This window comes from Rana temporaria, chromosome 4 (assembly GCF_905171775.1).
Source record: "Rana temporaria chromosome 4, aRanTem1.1, whole genome shotgun sequence".
Lineage (NCBI taxonomy): Eukaryota > Metazoa > Chordata > Amphibia > Anura > Ranidae > Rana > Rana temporaria.
The window spans coordinates 34,541,214-34,561,843 of record NC_053492.1 but is presented as its reverse complement, the minus strand read 5'-3'; the positions used below and the strand labels follow the sequence as shown (position 1 = coordinate 34,561,843).

Here is a 20,630-nt window from a genome sequence, read left to right as displayed (position 1 = left end):
CTAGAGTGCATAGTGTTCCTAAAACAAGTGTAAACAAAAAAAATGCAGTAGCAAGGTATCAATGTGTTCCCATAAGGGGAGTGTATGGGGAAATGTGTAAGGAACAAAGCCAAACAAGGGAGGAAAAAAACATACCAAAAAATGGTGACCAAGCTCCCAGCAATGAGGGTGACCTGTGTGTATGATCAGAGGTGTGGTTCCTGGTGATCGAGTCAGGCAAATTAACGGCTGCTCCAAGGCTACTATATATCCCCATTACCAGGAGCGGCACCCCCCCCCCCCCCCCCCCCATCAACTTGATACAAAATATCTGACATGTATTAAAGATTGTAATAAATATATCATGTACTGTAACCTAATATTTATGGTATTAGTCCCTCTGACATGGCGTTCCCTCATTTAAAGTCCCACTCACCCCTCTTTTCCATATACCAAATTAGGGATGAAGGCCGCCATGTGTTTATGTGTGTGTGTGTGTGTGTGTGTGTGTCAGGTCACGTCCATTCACTATGCACAGATCACTCCCACACTTAAGCCCCGGACCAATATGCTGCCCAAAGACCCAAGGGGTTTTTACAGTTCGGGACTGCGTCGCTTTAACAGACAATTGCGCGGTCGTGCGACGTGGCTCCAAAACAAAATTGGCGTCCTTTTTTCCCCCACAAATAGAGCTTTCTTTTGGTGGTATTTGATGACCTCTGTGGTTTATTTTTTGCGCTATAAACAAATAGAGCGACAATTTTGAAAAAAAAATTCAATATTTTTTTCTTTTTGCTATAATAAATATCCCCCAAAAACATATATAAAAAAAAAAATTCCCTCAGTTTAGGCCGATACGTATTCTTCTACCTATTTTTGGTAAAAAAAAAAAAAATTAAATCGCAATAATCGTTTATCGGTTGGTTTGCGCCAAATTTATAGCGTTTACAAAATAAGGGATAGTTTTATTGCATTTATTTTTTTTACTACTAATGGCGGCGATCAGCGATTTTTTTCGTGACTGCGACATTATGGCGGACACTTCGGACAATTTTGACACATTTTTGGGACCATTGTCATTTTCACAGCAAAAAATGCATTTAAATTGCATTCTTTATTGTGAACATGACAGTTGCAGTTGGTGAGTTAAACACAGGGGGCGCTGTAACATTTAGTGTTCACTTAGTGTGTGCTTACTACTGTAGGGGGGTGTGGCTGTAGGACCGACATCGATCGAGTCTCCCCTATAAAAGGGATCACTCGATCGATGCGCCGCCATAGTGAAGCACGGGGAAGCCGTGTTTACATACGGCTCTCCCCGTTCTTCAGCTCCTGGGAGGCTTACCGACCGCCGCATGTAGCGGGGGGCGGGGTCCCGATCGGACCCCCCCACCCACGTCTAGCAGAGCACGTACAGGTACGTTGATGTGCCTGTCCGTGCCATTCTGCTGACGTATATCTACATGAGGAGGTCGGCAAGTGGTTAAAAAGCCCTCACTGGACCCCACCAACCTGAACCACTTAAGACCCATCTCATTGCTCCCATTCACCTCTAAACTTTTAGAACGCCTAGTCTACAACCATTTCAGCTCCTACCTCAGTGAAAATAACCTTCTTGACCCCTTACAGTCTGGCTTTCGCTCGCAGCACTCCACGGAAACTGCCTTACTAAAAATCACTAAGGATTTACTAACGATTTACTAACTGCTAAAAGCAACAGCCAGTACTCCATACTCCTACTTGACCTCTCTGCGGCCTTTGATACCGTTGACCACCCGCTCCTCCTCAATAAACTCCATTCCCTTGGCCTCCAAGATTCTGCTCTATCCAGGTTCTCTGTCTATCACAGCGCTCCTTCAGTGTTACCTACAACTCTGTCTCCTCCTCTCCATTGCCCCTTTCTGTGGGGGTCCCCCCAAGGCTCTGTTCTAGGACCACTTCTTTCTACACTTCCTCCCTTGGTCACTTGATAACCACCCACGGCTTTCAATACCACCTATACGCCGATGACACCCAAATCTGTCTACTCCTCCTCACTCCTTACTTACTAACTGACATATTAGCATGGATGTCGCACCACTTCCTTAAACGAAATCTCTCTAAAACGGAGTTACCAATATTCCCCCCCCCCCCCCCATGACTTTTCCATCAAAATCAACAATGCAACCATCAGTCCCTCCCCTCACGCCAGGGTACTCAGTGTAATCCTAGACTCTGACTTGTCATTTCAGCCTCAAGTCCAATCGTTGTCAAAAGTTTTGTAGAATTCACCTTCGTATCATCTCTAAAATTCGCCCCTTTTTAACAAATGAAACCAAACTCCTCATTCACTCCCATGTTATCTCTCGCCTTGACTATTGCAACTCCCTTCATATTGGCCTGCCTCTCTATAGGCTATCCCCCCTCTTCAGTCTATCATGAATGCCGCTGCCAGGCTTACCCACCTTACCAACTGCTCAGTGTCTGACAAACCTCTCCTCCAATCCCTGCACTGGCTCCTCATCACCCAGCGAATTAAATTCAAAATACTAACCACAACCTACAAAGCCATCCACAACTCTTCCCCGAGCTACATCACCAATCTGGTCTCCAAACATATCCCAAACCGTCCTCTCCGCTCTTCTCAAGACCTCCTACTGTCAAACTCGCTCGTCTCCTCCTCCCTTGCTCGTCTCCAGGATTTCTCCAGAGCCTCTCCCATCCTCTGGAACTCACTACCTCAATCTGACACTGTGGGAACTGGTCAACTGCCACCGATATCTGCAGCAACACCAATACAGTGATCAGTGCCAATATACACAGTCACTGTACTAACGATACTGGCTGGGAAGGGGGTTAACATCTAGTGGCAATCAAATGGTTAACTGTGCGCCAAACAATGTTTAAAAAGGTGTTACTGTGTGCGCCGCTTTTTACTCCCTGCTTCTTTGCTTCTTTGCAGTTGGCACCAACGCTGATGTAAAAGCAGCTTTTTTTTAGCTGCAGTGAGCATGAGCCCTTATAGACCCTAGATCTCTCCATAAAGAGGCTCTGTCAGATGAATGTTTACATTCCTTGTGACCACAATCATTTTTTTTTTAATTTTTTGGGGGGAAAATGGTACCCCCCCCCCCCCATGCAAAGGCGAATGAGCACGTTGGCCCCGAACGCACACAAACAGCGATCGTCCTACACATGGGAGGCATCACCAGGAATGTCAAATCATGGGCAGTAATTCTAGAACTAGATCTCTGTAAATCTAAAGTGGTAACCTGTAAAAGGCTTTTAAAACATCACCTATGGATAGTAAAATATATGTTGTTTATCGCTGTTGCACAGGCGTGCACAAATTTTATAGCACGACATGTTTGGTATCCATTTAACTCAGCGTAACCTCTTTTGTAAAATCTAAGAGTTATGTATAGTGTTTTTTCTTTTGCAAAAAAAAAAAAAAATTGTCCCCCCCCCCCCCAAAATGAAAATGTGTTTAACCACTAGCCCACCACCCACCGTCATATGACGGCCGGACGATCAGCCTCTCGTTCTGGGCGGACATCATATGACGTGGCGCCTTCCCGAGGCACTAAGGGGTGTGCGCCCACCGCGTCACTGGGAACCCGGTGCACAGCAGCCGCGATGTCCGCCGGGCACCCAGTAACTGAGCAGGACCGTGGATCTGTATGTGTAAACACACAGATCCACGTCCTGTCAGGGAGAGACCAATGCAGTGTCCCTAGTACATAGGGCAGGGGGTGTCAAACTGGCGGCCCTCCAGCTGTTCCGAAACTACAAGTCCCATCATGCCTCTGCCTGTGGGAGTCATGCTTGTAACTGTTAGCCTTGCAATGCCTCATGGGACTTGTAGTTTTGCAACAGCTGGAGGGCCGCCAGTTTGACACCCCTGACATAGGGACACCGATCGATCACCTCCCCCAGTCAGTCCCCTCCCCCCACAGTAAGAATCACTCCCTAGGGAATACATTAACCCCTTAATCGCCCCCTAGTGTTAACCTCTTCCCTGCCAGACATTTATACAGCAATCAGTGCATTTTTATGGATCGCTGTATAAATGTCAATGGTCCCAAAAATGTGTCAAAAGTGTCGGCCGCAATATCGCAGTCACGGGAAAAAAAAAAAATAATAATAATTTGTATATTATAGCAAACAAATTTGTTTACAGCGCAATAAATAAAAGCTGCAGAGGTGATCAAATACCACCAAAAGAAATCTATTTGTGGGAAAAAAAATAAACATTTCATTTGGGTACAGCATTGCATGACCGCGTAATTGTCATTCAAAAGGGTCACATTGCCGAAAAAAAAAAAAATGGCTTGGGCAGGAAGGGGGATGAAAGTCTCCGGTATTAAAGTGGTTAAAAAAACAAAAAAATAAAATAAAAACAAAAAAAACACACCATGTGGGGGGGGGGGGGGGGGGCGGACACACACACACACACACACACACACACACTTTCCCAGCAAAAAATACTGATTGTACATTTAAATAAAAGTGCCAGAAAAGGCCCGGCTTGGAAAGAGCCATTTAACCTTGACAGGGTTTATTCCAATGTTCACATAATGGAATAGTCATGCCCATATACTGATATTGGCAGCATTGTACCAAGCTGGCATTCACCTGTCGCATGGATGTTCACTTACCTGCACTGTATCATTGAGGATCAGCAGGGACCCCCCTTCCTTCTCACAGTATTGGCGGCTCTCCTTCCAAATAGTGGAATTTTTTGACACAAAATAACAGAGGTCGTCATATTTTGTCCACTTGTTGGGGCAGGAAGAACATTTGCACACTAGAGAAAACCACAGGGTGGATATTAGGATTGGAACACATCCAATATGTAGACAGTTCAGCTGCTGTAATATCTGCACTTCCCTTTGCCCTGCTGAACCCTTTAATTTCCTTCTTCCAGGCTCTAAATCTACATCACCACACTACTATACAACTCCTCGTGGTCTCCATTCATTGGCGGCTGCCCAAACAACCTACCTCAAGTGGTGGCCAATACATATTAGGGTGGAAGCCTCATTTGACACAAAGGCTGACAGCAATGACAGGCTAACATGAATTATGGTTTATAATGTGTGATATATATATATATATATATTAGGGTTAGTTCGGTAGCAGGGCGTGTGACCCCTTGGATGGGTTCACACACTGAATTTATACAGACAGGCAGTCGAAGACGATTGAAAACAAAGATTTTGGTTTATTCTTCCATCTTGCTGGAAACAAGTGCAAGCATCCAAACAGCATAAACAAAATCAAACATAAAATAAACCCTGGCCACTTGGGGCGTCTACCTTCACCACACAGGAACCTATCTAGGGAGTCTGGCACAGCCTAGTGCTGGGCAGACAGTGCTGGTCATACAGCAGAAAACAATAGTCTTGATTTTTAATCACACAGAAAAATCAATTTCCTCCTCACCTCCTCAGAAGACCTTCAGCTACTGCTCTTTCACTCAGAAAGCCTCAGCATGCAGCAATTCAGTGGACTACTTATAGAGGCCTTAATTGCCTCATTCTGAACAGCTGAAGTCTTCCAACGCCCTTAAAACTTTTTCTGGCTACATTTGCAGCCGACGCCTAACAATTGGTGTATTGTCTAAACAAGGCAGAAATGTATGTCCCGTCTGTGACAACACCCATAGATTTACCTGACTTCCTGTCACAATATAATCATACATACATACACAGTGTTCCTCCAGTCCCCACGGCACCCCAACAGGTCATGTTTTCAGGATTTCCCTGAAACCGCTGTGGTAATTACCAAGGCAGTAAAACTGATCAAATTACTTGTGCAAAATAATGGAAATCCTGAAAAGATGACCTGTTGGGGCGCTTTGAGGACTGGAGTTGAGAAACACTGGTATAGGAGCATAAGAAAGCAAACAAACAGATTGCACAGCTAAAGTCTGCAGCACCCAATGGCCAGCAGGGATGCATATCTAAAGGGATGTGTTCTTTCATATAATGCTCAGGTAGAGCAGTATAGTGACAGTTACATAGTTAGTCAGGTTGAAAAAAGACACAAGTCCATCCAGTTCAACCACAAAAAAATAAAAAAACAAAATAAAAAACACAGTAAAATCCTATACACCCAACTCCATACCCACAGTTGATCCAGAGGAAGGCAAAAAACCCCAGCAGAGCATGATCCAATTTGCTACAGCAGGGGAAAAAAATCCTTCCTGATCCCCCGAGAGGCAATCGTATTTACCCTGGATCAACTTTACCTACAAATCTTAGTACTCAGTTATATTCTGTACATTTAGCCACTCAATGGTCATTCTGACCATTGAGATCACACCCACACATGATAAAGAGCATAAATAATTGGCACAGAAAGCTTTATACACAGTCTGGTTGGTAAACATGCACAGTTGGGGCTGTATCACCTGGGAGGGGGAGCTGACGAGTTCCATTAACTACTTGCCGACCGCCCACCGTCGTTATACGTCATCACTTTAGAGATGAATATCTCGGTAACGGTAGCAGCTGCTGCCACAATCGAGATATTCATCTCTTCTGTGGGCGGCCGTGTTAACGATAATGGCGGTCTCCGCGGCGAATCCGCCGCGAGATCGCCGTTATCGGTGGCGGGAGAGGGGCCCCCTCCCGCCGCTGTTCCGCGCCCTCCGCCGCTTACCGGAGCCGTCGGTAGCGGCGGAGGAGATCGCGACCATCCGGCAGCTGAGCGGGGACGAGACTGAAGGAAAAATCTCCTTCGCCCGTCCCCATAGCTCCGCTGGGCGGAAGTGACGTCAAAACGTCAGTCCCGCCCAGCGTCTTAAAGAAACATTTTTTTTTTTGTCATTTGAAAAAATGACATTTCCAAATTTTTTTTTTTTTTTTTGCATTTAAGCCTAAATATGAGATCTGAGGTCTTTTTGACCCCAGATCCCATATTTAAGAGGACCTGTCATGCTTTTTTCTATTACAAGGGATGTTTACATTCCTTGTAATAGGAATAAAAGTGATAATTTTTTTTTTTTTTTCAGTGTTAAAAATTGTAAAATAAATAAAAATAAATGCGAAAAGCAAAAAAAAAATTTTTTAAAGCGCCCCGTCCCGACGAGCTCGCGCGTAGAAGCGAACGTATACGCGAGTAGCGCCGACATATGAAAACGGTATTCAAACCACACAAGTGAGGTATCGCCGCGATCGTTAGAGCGAGAGCATTAATTTTAGCATTAATTTTAGCCCTAGGCCTACTCTGTAACTCAAAAAATGCAACCTGTAGAATTTTTTAAACGTCGCCTATCAAGATTTTTAAGGGTAAAAGTTTGACGCCATGCCACGAGCGGGCGAAATTTTTAAGCGTGACATGTTGGGTATCATTTTACTCGGCGTAACATTATCTTTCACAATATATAAAAAAATTGGGCCAAATTTATTGTTGTCTTATTTTTTCATTTAAAAAAGTGAATTTTTTCAAAAAAAAGTGCGCTTGTAAGACCGCTGCGCAAATACGGTGTGACAAAAAGTATTGCAATGACTTCCATTTTATTCTCTAGGGTGTTAGAAAAAAAAAAAATATATAATGTTTGGGGGTTTTAAGTAATTTTCTAGCAAAAAAAAAATGGTTTTGTCTCGTAAACACCGACTCTGAAAAACAGGCCCGGGGCTAAAGTGGTTAATGACTAATGTGGATAGCAGGATAGCACAGAGAGGGACCAGACTCAGTGCTCTGGATTGAGGCTAGTACACACTATAGAAGTGTGTGCTGTTTATTTTCTGTTTGAGTTTTACAAACACTTTAAGCGAAGGAAAAGTTTGCCTGTGTAACCAGAGGTTCCAAGTGGACAACTTGTGTGTGTTTGTGCACAATAGATTAAAGGAATAGAGGTCTTACCTGGTGCATTGTCCATTTTCACATACAGGAAAATCACTGTGATAATCAATGAGATAACCAGAATTCCACAAATCACAGATTTTTTGCTGAGCCTCTTCCACCACTCAGAGTCCGAAGACTGAGCCTATAAAGACAAGCATTTTATTAGCCATGTACACAAAGTTACAATGAGGGACATCAGTCACAAACAAAACAGAAGGGTGCACAGGCCTAGGGCATAACTGGCAACTCTTTATTAGAAACAAAAACCACAAACACAAAGGTATACCAGCTTTGTACAAAAATCAGGAAACAAAATGGTGTTCTACAAGACGGACCGCGCAAGGTCCTGACAGCAGTCAAACTACTGCTGACACATTTTGGTGGACATGCCCTCTTTAGAACAATTGCTTATGGTGAGGGACATCAGTGCTGGTATAAAAACCATATTTCACAATATTCTGACAGTATGTGGCACCACGGAGTTCTGCAACCTATACCTCATTCTACAGACTGCCACTGTTCATAAATACCTTCCTCACCAAAACAAAAAATAAACCCCCACAACAAATTTGGTGGAAATGCTCACTGTACAATTTTATTTTCACCAGGTCCTTTCTTCATATAAAAGAAATATAAACCCAGGCACCGCATAGTCTAGTTAGCTTTAAAAAAAAAAAAAAATTGTGCAATTTGATTGAATCATGTAACCAGGGTTCGACAAACCGCGGGCGCCAGGTCGCAATTGCAACCAGAATTAGCGACCTGGGGTGGCACAGCCGACAGCTGGAGTATCCTGTGTCTCCGTGCGCCCCCACCAAGTGATCGCCTCGGGCCGCGCTGGCAATTGAGGCCGCGGCTTAGTGGCCGTCTGCAATCTGGCGCCATCTTGTGGTGGCCGTTGGTATGACAAGACAACTAGCAATGCTAATGGAGCTTCCCTTTTCTATTTTCACTGCCATCTCTTTCCCTCTAATTAGAACCCCCAAACATTAAATTTTTTTATTCTAACACCCTAAAGCAGTGATGGCGAACGCGTGGCACGCCGGGACAATGTCAAAGAAAAAAAATGCTGAAATCGTAACGAGAAACTACATTTCCGACAATTCCTTGTGCTAGCGGTGACGTGTCCGAGTGGGCGTAACATAGAATGAGCGCCCGGAGGTCACATGCTAGCTTGCTACCCAATGAAAGCATCTGAGAAATCCACACTGCCTGACGTGCTGGGCGTGACTGGGAGCATGAGAAGAAGACGCGCGGCGGGAGAGAGCTGCAGGACTCGTGAAGCAATCTTTCTTCTTCATTGCGCAGTATTGGGAAAGAAATTGAAGTTTGATTCAGCTGCAGATGAGACAAAAGTAAGAATACCATTTAATACTACTAGAATACTATTTAGACATGGGATACCTGGGTGGTTTCATGACTTCAGCTAATCTCCTGCAATCACTGGTGGGTGTTCTGACAGTTGCTGATGCTGACTGACTTGGGAAACATTGTTGTTCATGTATCATTACCCCCCTCATTGCTGTTATTGGGCCTAGGTGTCATTTGCAAACATATTACCCCCCTCATTGCTGTTATTGGGCCTAGGTGTCATTTGCAAACATATTACCCCCCTCATTGCTGTTATTGGGCCTAGGTGTCATTGGCAAACATATTACCCCCCTCATTGCTGTTATTGGGCCTAGGTGTCATTTGCAAACATATTACCCCCCCCCCCCTCATTGCAAATGACACCTAGGCCCAATAACCGCAATGAGGGGGGGTAACATGTTTGCAAATGACACCTAGGCCCAATAACAGCAAACATATTACCCCCCTCATTGCTGTTATTGGGCAACATATTACCCCCCTCATTGCTGTTCTTGGGCCTAATTATAGGTGTCATTTGCAAACATATTACCCCCATCATTGCTTTTATTGGGCCTGTGTCCTGGGCTATGGACAACAATGACACATTTTTTTTTCATTTTAGCCCTTTGGATTCTTCTTTGCAATTCTTGTAGAATCTACAGCAGCTTCCAGACCCAGCAGGGTGGTGTCAGCAGCGGCACAGCACGCCTTGTTGTTTCACAGGAGATTGGACGATTTGAGCTTATATCTGTCTACATTACAAAAACATAAGTTGCTATGGGTCACATCTGGCCCCCCAGGCTATGGTAGTTTCCTGTGTCCCTATGGACAACAATGAAAACATATTTTTTTTTTCATTCCAGCCCTATCTCTGGGATTCTTCTTTGCAATTCAGAATCTACAGCAGCTTCCAGACCCAGCAGAGCGGTGTCAGCAGCGGCACAGCACGCCTTCTTGTTTCACAGGCTATTGGATGATGTATATCTGTCTACAAAACCGTGAGTTGTTCTTCTACTTTTTTGTGGAATGTTGCAATAATATTTTTGGTATAGGTAGGTAGGGATAGATTTGTATTGGGTGCTTCATCCATCCTTATTTTATACATTTTATGTTTTTTGTAGACTTGAACAACCAAAAATGAGTACATCCAAAAAAAGCTAAAATTAAAAACAGATAGTGGAAGATCATTCCAAGAGACCTGGACACAGTCATTTGGAGTGATTGAACGCAAAGGGAAAGCGTTATGTGTTCTGTGTAGTGAAAGTGTGGTATCTCGCACTTAAAAGTGTCAAACGTCATTTTGATACCAACCACAAAAGTGTTCACGAACTTGGTGTAGCTGAAAGAAAAGTGTTTCTTGATGGGAAATTGAAGAAATATCACTGCCAGTATCGTAGTTTTTGCAACTATCTTTCTAAAACAAATTATCTGGCAAATGCCAGCTTTGAAATTTCACTGTGCATAGCAAAACATGGAAAGCCCCTCTCTGATGGCCGTTTTGATAAAATCGCCCATGTTGGCTGTGAGTAATTCCCCTTTTCACGAATTCCCAAACAAGGACAAAATTAAGCAACGAATCTCTGAAATGCCACTTAGCAGAAATACTTTAATAATGCCCAGCCAAGGCATCTTTACCAATGCCCAGCCAAGGCATCTTTACCAATGCCCAGCCAAGGCATCTTTACCAATGCCCAGCCAAGGCATCTTTACCAATGCCCAGCCAAGGCATCTTTACCAATGCCCAGCCAAGGCATCTTTACCAATGCCCAGCCAAGGCATCTTTAAAAATATTTTTGGGGATATTTATTACAGCAAAAATTATAATTTTTTTTCAAAATGGTGGCTCTATTTTTGTTTATAGCGCAAAAAATAAAAACCGCAGAGGTGATGAAATACCACTGAAAGAAAGCTCCATTTATGAAAAAAAAAAAAAAAAAAAGAAAAAAAAAAAAAAAAAAAAGGCCGCCAATGTTGTTTGGGAGCCACGTCGCACGACCGTGCAATTGTCAGTTAACCACTTAACCCCCAGACCATATTACTGGTCAAAGACCAGAGTACTTTTTGCGATTTGGCACTGCGTCGCTTTAACTGACCACGTGCGACGTGGCTCCCAAACAAAATTGGCATCCTTTTTTTCCCACAAATAGAGTTTTTATTTTGGTGGTATTTGATCACCTCTGCGGTTTTTAGTTTTTGCGCTATAAACAAAAATAGAGCGACAATTTTGAAAAAAAAAAAAAAAAAAAAAAAAAAAGGATATTTTTTACTTTTTGCTGTAATAAATATCCCCCAAAAATATATATAAAAAAAACTTTTTTCCCTCAGTTTAGGCAGATACGTATTCTTCTACATATTTTTCTAAAATCGCAATAAGCGTTTATTGATTGGTTTGCGCAAAAGTTATAGCGTTTACAAAATAGGGTGTATTTTTATTAATTTTTTTTTTTACCAGTAATGACGGCGATCAGCGATTTTTTTCGGTACTGCAACATTATGGCGGACACTTCGGACACATTTTTGGGACCATTGGGATTTTTATAGCGATCAGTGCTATAAAAATGCATTGGATTACTATAAAAATGCCACTGGAAGTGAAGGGGTTAACACTAGGGGGCAGGGAAGGGGTCAAGTATGTTCCCTGGGTGTGTTCTAACTGTAGGGGGGAGGGGTGGCCTCACTAGGGGAAATCACTGATCTTCTGTTCATACACTGTATGAACATAGGATCAGCATTTCCCCCCCGACAGGACCGGGAGCTGTGCGTTTACACACACAGCTCCCGGTCCCCGGCTCTGCAACGAGCGATCACGTGTGCCCGGCGGCGATCGCGCCCGCCGGGCACGGGAGCGCGCCCCCTGTAGCCTGCGAGAGAGCCGACGTAGAGCTACGGGCTCTCGCGCAGGAGAGCCAACCTGCCGCCGTAGAATGACGGCGGCAGGTCGCAAAGCAGTTAAAGCTACGCAGTGCCGAAATCACAAAAACTGGCCTGGTCATTGACCAGCAATATGGTCCGGGACTGAAGTGGTTAAAACATCCGTGTGTACGAGGCCTAAAAAGATGGAAAACTTTCTGAAATGATTTATCTTTGTCTAATTTTTTACATCACAGAAACCTGACACTTTAACAGGGGTGTGTAGACATTAATAAATGTAATATTTATAAAAGAAAAAAATTATATATAGATATACACACACACACACACACACAATGTACGCCCCTATCTGGGCCGGGACATTGTATTCTGACAGCAGACTAATCAATATCAGAACACGTTTTTCAATACTCTCGGTTGAGAGACATCAATCATTAGATCGACTTCTGTCAAACAGGTCACATATGGATCAAAGTTCGTCCGGTTCTTGCTGAAGGCAAAAATTTGGATCCAGCCAGCTTTACCTGAAGCAGTAGAAAAACCTTCATACCTCCATGGGCATCTGACAGATCACATTCCATACAATGGGGATGGCATTATGACAATATCCCAGACTGGCCCCCGGAGCTGACACTCACCTTATGGGACATGGAGCCGCTGCTATGGCGATTGAGATCATTGCTCGGAGTACTCCGGGGATAATCTTGACCCGGGGGGAGGTCATCCGTCCCTGGGGCCCCTTCTGGTCCAGGGGTGGTGTCTGGGGCCCCTGCCTCTCCCTTCCCACTGCAATTCTACAAAATAAGAATTTTATTTGTAAGGCTTATGTCACATGAATAGAAACTAATCGGATTCCACAAGTTTACAGCGAGGGACATTGGTAAAAAAAATTTCAAAATTTCTAAATATCCTGACCGCACGTGACATTCTACAGTTCCCCATTGCATTTCACATTCTGCAAACTGCCACTGCTCATGAAAACCTCCTCCCCCACCACCCTACAAAACCTAAAGGGCAAAGTCTTTGTTTTGGATAGAGCAGAGATGAATAAGAACCACTGTCAGATTCTTATTGTGGCCTGTGGCCCTGTTAGGTGGATTCACCCTATCTAATTGCCATGTTTATGGTTATCATTCAAAGTACAAGAACCCCCCCCCCCCCGCTTCTGAGGACACGGGCGTTTAATTTTTTTTTTTTATCACTTTGATTTCCATTACAAGGAACGTAAACATCCCTTGTAATAGGAATGGTGTGTGACAGGTCCTCTTTATGGAGAGATGCGGCGTCAATAAGACCCCATATCTCTCCTCCAGGCTGGAAAGCATGAGATAGGAGGAGAAAAAAAAAAAAAAAAAAAAAAAAAAAAAAAAAGTTTTGTTATAAAATGTTTTCTCCTTCACTGATATGTAGAATTGATGTGCACTGACAGGCAGCTGTGGTGGGCATTACTGATGAGGAGTTACTGCTGGGCACTGACTGGCACCAATTCACACTGATAGGCACTGACTGGCAGCTTACGGGAACTTTTTAGCAGGCGATTGGCACATCTGATGGGGCTGTGCTGATAATCAATGTGCCGATTATCAGCACAGCCCCTCCCCCCTCTGACAGGAAGAGGCGCTGATGGGCTCTCCCTGCCAGGGTGAACTGAGGAATGTCGTTTATCGGCACTTCCTGGGTCACAGGTGATCACGTGGTAAGAAGCCTCCATAAGAGGCTTCTTACCAGGATCGTAGATGCTGGGCGCATGCCGCATGTTATCTTGCTGGGCGACATATAATGCCCAGTCAAGATAACAGAACCACTTCATGGCCATCAATCTGCTATAGGCCAGGCGGGAAGTGGTTAAGTGCACTGTGTTCGGGCGCCGGACACCGTGCTCTATGGGAAGCGCCAAGTCTATGCAGTCACGAGATTGCAGACGATGCGCTTCATTTGCAGGATTTGTGTATCACTATGGCCAGGTGCTTTGATGGACATTGGTGGTGCTTGGCATCAGAGTTACGACATCACTTCCAGTGTCACTGGCATAGGGGGGGGGGGGGGGGGGGGGGCGTCACACCGGGCGCAAAATTGGCAGGGGCAAAATCGCGGGGGTCCGTGTCACTTTTGTAAAATCATATATTGTGTCACTGTTCCTCCGGCCACCATTTTACGGCAGCTGGCGCCCTGTGATTGGGCGTATGCGGTCATTTGCTGGCGGGGCTGGCCAATCCAGAAACGTGGGCGGGCGCATTCGCAAAGGCTGCCCCTGGAGGAGTCCCGCCCGCGCAAGTTCTGAATCCGCCGGGGCCCGGTCCCCCCCACACTCTGAGGCAGCGAGCTGGGCTTCTCCCTGTGCTGGCACGGCGGCGCCGCTCACCACGTCTGGCTACACAGCCGCCTCCACGGCCGCCGGCCAGCCTTCTGCTCTAGGCTTAGAAGGAAGGAGGGCTTCATTACGTCAGGCCGGTCATGTGACCGTGAAGGGGGGGGGGGGGGAGGAGCTGCTGGAGGAGGCCTGATGTCTTAAAAGGAGCTGGATGTCTAGAAAGGCAAGTGACACAGTATGGCAGCCTGCCAATGTTTTTTTTTTTTTTTTTTTTTATAGCTTACCTATCAATGTTTTAAATGAGCAGTTAAATAAAAATGCCTAAACGACCCTGAAATAAGAATCTGATTGGCAGCTGTGGAGAAATACCTCCTGCTAGTAAATATATATTTTATTTTCATTGATATCATGAGACTTTCAGACTTATCAGCTTCTTCTTGCTAGTTGGATCACTAGCAAGAAGCTGATAAAGTCTGCCAGTCTCATGATATCAATGAAAATAAAATATATATTTACTAGCAGGAGGTATTTCTCCACAGCTGCCAATCAGAACTAAATGGAGTTCTTTAACCACTTAAGCCCCGGACCAATATGCTGTCTAAAGACCCAAGGGGTTTTTACAGTTCGGGACTGCGTCGCTTTAACAGACAATTGCGCGGTCGTGCGACGTGGCTCCCAAACAAAATTGGCGTCCTTTTTTCCCCCACAAATAGAGCTTTCTTTTGGTGGTATTTGATCACCTCTGCGGTTTTTATTTTTTGCGCTATAAACAAAAATAGAGCGACAATTTTGAAAAAAATTCAATATTTTTTACTTATTGCTATAATAAATATCCTCCAAAAACATATATAAAATTTTTTTTCCCCCCTCAGTTTAGGCTGATTTGTATTCTTCTACCTATTTTTTTTTTTTACCAAAACCGCAATAATCGTTTATCGGTTGGTTTGCGCAAAATTTATAGCGTTTACAAAATAGGGGATAGTTTTTTAGCATTTTTTTATTTTTTACTACTAATGGCGGCGATCAGCGATTTTTTTCGTGACTGCGACATTATGGCGGACACTTCGGACAATTTTGACACATTTTTGGGACCATTGTCATTTTCACAGCAAAAAATGCATTTAAATTGCATTCTTTATTGTGAAAATGACAGTTGCAGTTTGGGAGTTAAACACAGGGGGCGCTGTAACATTTAGGGATCACTGTGTATGTGTTTACTAGTGTAGGGGGGTGTGGCTGTAGGAATGACGTCATCGATCGAGTCACCCTATAAAGGGGATCACCCGATCGATTGCGCCGCCACAGTGAAGCAGGGGGAAGCCGTGTTTACACACGGCTCTCCCCGTTTTTCAGCTCCGGGGAGCGATCGCGACGGAGCGGCTATAAACAAATAGCCGCGCCGTCGTCCCGGATCGCTCCCCGAGCGGACCCGACCTCCGCATGTACCGGGGGGGGGGGGGGGGGTCCCGATCGGACCCCCCACCCACGTCTAGCAGAGGACGTACAGGTACGCGATTGTGCCTGTCCGTGCCATTCTGCCGACGTATATGTACATGAGGAGGTCGGGAAGTGGTTAACAGTGAAAATGCAGTGATTCATAGTACACAACTTCATTGCCCAATTGGTCTATTGCTACTTTCACACTGGATTGGTGCGCCGTCAGCGGTAAAACGCAGCTGTTTTTAGCGGCGCTTTACTGTCCTTTTTGTGGCGCTATTCGGCCGCTAGCGGGGCACTTTTAACCACCGCTATCAGCCGAAAAAGGGTTAAAACCGCCAGCAAAGTGGCTCGGCAGCCCTGCACCTTGATTTCAGGTGGCAGGAGCGCTGTAGGAGCGGTGGATACACCGCTCCTACAGCGCCTCAAAAGATGCGGCTGGCAGGACTTTTTTGAGCGTGCTTCCAGCGCACCGCTACAGTGTGAAAGCCCTGGGAGACGCTTTTTCAGGCGCTATTTTTAGCTCTTTAGCGCCCTCAAAGCACCCCAGTGTGAAAGAAGCCGAAGTGCAGAATCATGAAATCTGGTTGTTACAGGTTACTAAACTCTCCAAACCAACCAGCAATGCTCTTGTACCCCTTTCACACTGGGTTACTTTGCAGGCGCTATAACGCTAAAACTAGCACCTGCAGGCGCTATAACGCTAAAACTAGCACCTGCAAAGCGCCCTGAAAGAGCCTTTCACTCCAATGTGAAAGCCAGAGGGACTGCCAGAGGGAATGCACTGCCACTCCTTACAGCGCCTCAAAGATGCTGCTAGCAGGACACCGCTCCTAAAGTTCCCTTGACCGTTGAAATCAAAGGGGCAGCGCCGCCGAACCATCGGCAAAGCTTTGCAGCAGCGCTTTGTGGCCGGTTTTAACCCTTTCGCGGCCGCTAGCGGAGGTTAAAAGCACCCTACTAGCACTTTTCAGGCACTATTTTTAGTGCTAAAACGCCTGAAAAGCGCCTCCAGTGTGAAAGGGGCAAAGTGATGGTGTCAGACATTGTGTGAGAGAAGGACAGTTTTTGTACCCAAAAGGTGTCCTGCATTTACATTGGGCTGCTCAGCTTAGAATGCCCGGCCTATTTTTTGTCCCAGTCCGGGCCTGCTGACAATACATACATATATGGGACTGGCACTGAAAGTGAGCTGGTAAGTTACTCAGTGCCAGTCCCATATATGTATGTATTGGTAACCTGTGTGAACAGGGTGAACTGAGTTTAGGATTGGGCCACAGGGCTTAAGCTGTAAAAAAAAAAAAAACCTTCTTCTTGGGACCCCTGAAGCCAATGGGAACCCCTAAAACCACAAAGTATGGTGGTTTTAGAACATAAGCAAAGTTTTTTTTTTTCGGTTTGCCTGTTTTTGAAAATAAAAGGACTATTTGTTTTTACCAACATGGCTAGCTGATGATAGCGAGCTCAGCTACATCATATTACATTTTTTAAGACTTTCTATATCAGGGTTCGACAAATCCTGGGCGCCAGGTCGCCATGGTGACTAGAAATAGAGTCCTGGCGACTTGGCTTGGAAGGGGGGCAAAAAAAAAAAAAAAAAAAAAAAAAAAAAGAATTTTTTTTTTGTGAGCTGGTGCCATCTGGTGGTCAGCCGTTGGTATTACAAGTTATTACCACCAGATGTGTAAGCTGGCGCCATCTGGTGGTGGCTGTCGGTATTACAAGTTAAGCATTACAAGTTAAACAGCAATTCTAATGTTATTTTTCACTATTTTCACTGCCATCTTCTTCCCTCTAATTAGAACCCCCAAACATTATATATATTTTTTATCCTAACACCCTAGAGAAAAAAATAAAAATAAATAAGAAAACAAAAAATATTTTTTAAAGCGCCCCCCTCCCCGCGAGCTTGCGCAGCAAAGAAAACGCATACGGAAGTCGCGCCCGCATATGAAAACGGTGTTCAAATCACACATGTGAGGTATCGCCGCGATCGTCAGAGCGAGAGCAATAATTCTAGCACTAGACCTACTCTGTAACTCTAACCTGGTAACCGTAAAAAAAAAGTTTAAAGTGTCGCCTATGGAGATTTTTAGGTACCGTAGTTTGTCGCAATTCCACGAGTGCGTGCAATTATAAAGCGTGACATGCTTGGTATCTATTTACTCGGCGTAACATCATCTTTCACATTATGCAAAAAAAATGGGCTAATTTTACTTTTTAATTTTTTTTTAATTCATGAAAGTTAATTTTCCCCAAAAAGTTGTGTTTAAAAACACCGCCGCACAAATACCGTGCGACATAAAATATTGCAAAAAAAAAAAAAAAAAAAAAAAAAAAAAATCGCCATTTTATTCTCTAGATTCTCTGCTAAAAAAATATATATAATGTTTGGGGGTTCTAAGTAATTTTCTAGCCAAAAATATGGATTTTAACTTGTAAACACCAAATGTCATACATAGGCGTAGGCATGAAAGGGATAATTACCGTGTTTCCCCGAAAATAAGACCGGGTCTTATATTAATTCTGGCTACAAAAAACACACTAGGGCTTATTTTCAGGGGATGTCTTATTTATGGTATGTACAAAAAAAAAAAAAGTTTCTCCCCCTGTCAGCTCTGGAGTCAGCATTGTGAAATTCTGTAATCCCAAAAAGAAACCTTTGTTTTTTAAGACCTTATAAAATGATGTAATCCGTTCTGTAAAAAGATGATATCGTGTGTCTCCTTGTGTAACATTATTGTGGAAAATACCTTATTTACAGTGCCGATTGCTGCTCACGTGACCCGCTGGAGCTCTTCTTCCCTACTCCAAATACTGCAGAGGGAGGGGCCAAGATCCCCAATGACTTCAGCCCCACTCTGTGTACTGCAGTGGGGAGGGGCTTAATAAAGTTTTATTGAAAAAAAAAAAAAACAGCTGACATCAGCCAGGAGTAGAGCAGAAGAGCTCCGGCAGGTCACGTGAGCGCCCAGCAGTGCTGTAAATAAGGTATTTTCCACAATAAAGTTACAAAAGGGAGACACACTGCACATTATATAATCTTTTTAAAGAACGGATTACATGTTTTTACAAGGACTTTAACTAGGGCTTATTTTTGGGGTAGGGCTTATATTGCAGCCATCCCAGAAACAACTCACGCTAGGTCTTATTTTCGGGGTAGGGCTTATTTTCAGAGAAACAGGGTATTAACCACCCTTCACACAGAGACTATACCAGGGCCGGAACTAACCTGTGTGATGTGGGGGTGCAGTAAAGAAATATCAGGGGGCAGAGGATGGAAGGTCAGCAGCAGGGCAGTGTACAGGGGGGTCAGCAGAACTGACGTTAGGGGTCAGTAAAGCGATGGACAGGGGCTCCCAAAATATCAAAAATATTTGTTAAAAATCACAATTGTAGGGCACAAACATAACAAATTTGTGTATTGCGTTAATAAATAAAGCTCCATGTGTGACTGAGGTTTTCGGGGTTCATTCACATGGGTGTTGTGGTCTGTACGGTGTGAATCAGTGTGCTTTTTTTTATTATTGCGGTGGCTGGACCTGTGTGCATGCAGCCTATTTTATGATGCAGAGGCTGAATGAACACAGTCAAAGGTTCTGATTTGACAGGTGTGTGGGTTCATGTGTACAGCACCAACCAATAACCGTGTTCATTCAAGGCCACTCACCCGCGCCTGCACAACTGCCAAATTAGAACCTGTTAGTACAGATGATGCATCCTCATAGAATAAGGTGTGGCTGAAGCTCAAACCCGTGTGAATGAGTCTTTAATTATTTTTTTGTTCATTTGCATATTTTAAAAAAATCATTTTTCTTTTTGTTTTTCACACAAATCTGTTAGAGCAGGGGTTGACAAATTTGCTTGGAATCTAGGAGCCAGCTAAAAAAGTTAGGAGCCAGAAAACGCGCCCCGTCGCGACGAGCTTGCGCGCAGAAGTGAACACATACGCGAGCAGCGACCGCATATGTAAACGGTGTTCAAACCACACATGTGAGGTATCGCCGCGATTGGTAGAGCGAGAGCAATAATTCTAGCCCTAGACCTCCTCTGTAACTCAAAACATGCAACCTGTAGAATTTTTTAAACGTCGCCTATGGAGATTTTAAAGGGTAAAAGTTTGACGCCATTCCACGAGCGGACGTAATTTTGAAGCGTGACATGTTGGGTATCAATTTACTCAGCGTAACATTATCTTTCATACTATTAAAAAAAGGGGATAATTTTACTGTTGTCTTATTTTTTTAATTAAAAAAAGTGTAATTTTTTCCCCAAAAAAGTGCGCTTGCAAGACCGCTGCGCAAATACGGCATGACAGAAAGTATTGCAACGATCGCCATTTTATTCTCTAGGGTGTTAGAATAAAAAATATATATAATGTTTGGGGGTTCTAATTAGAGGGAAGAAGATGGCAGTGAAAATAGTGAAAAATGACATTAGAATTGCTGTTTAACTTGTAATACCAACGGCCACCACCAGATGGTGCCAGCTCACCAAAAAAAAAAATTTTTTTTTTTTTTTTTTTGCCCCCCCTTCCAAGCCAAGTCGCCAGGACCCTATTTCTAGTCGCCATGGCGACCTGGCGCCCGGGATTTGTCGACCCCTGTGTTAGAGGGAGGGGGGAGGGGCATTGGTGAAATATCAGGGGTCTAAACAGAGCCCTGATGTCTGACTTTTTGAGACGGGGACTGAGGACAGAGAATTGGGAAGTGCTCTGCGCTGAGCGTAAACACAGTTTACTATGCTTTAGTTATGTATGAACACAGTGATTGATCTGTACCAATCACTCACTGTGTTCATTAAGAAAAGGAAGGAGCCAGTAAATTACATATTTACTGCCCTCTGCCCC

At 44.2% G+C, this 20,630-nt stretch overlaps 1 protein-coding gene across 1 annotated transcript in view; it reads right to left on the bottom strand.

Annotated features, from left to right (window-relative positions):
* Positions 1-20,630, bottom strand: part of LOC120936105 (killer cell lectin-like receptor subfamily G member 1) — a 28,543-nt gene that overhangs the window by 5,364 nt on the left and 2,549 nt on the right. Inside the window, exons 2-4 of the mRNA XM_040348222.1 lie at positions 12,672-12,827; positions 7,831-7,954; positions 4,617-4,765 (exon numbers count right to left, since the gene is read on the bottom strand). Of these exons, the coding sequence (XP_040204156.1) occupies positions 4,617-4,765; positions 7,831-7,954; positions 12,672-12,827 (429 nt within the window). The remainder of the gene's footprint in view (positions 1-4,616; positions 4,766-7,830; positions 7,955-12,671; positions 12,828-20,630) is intronic.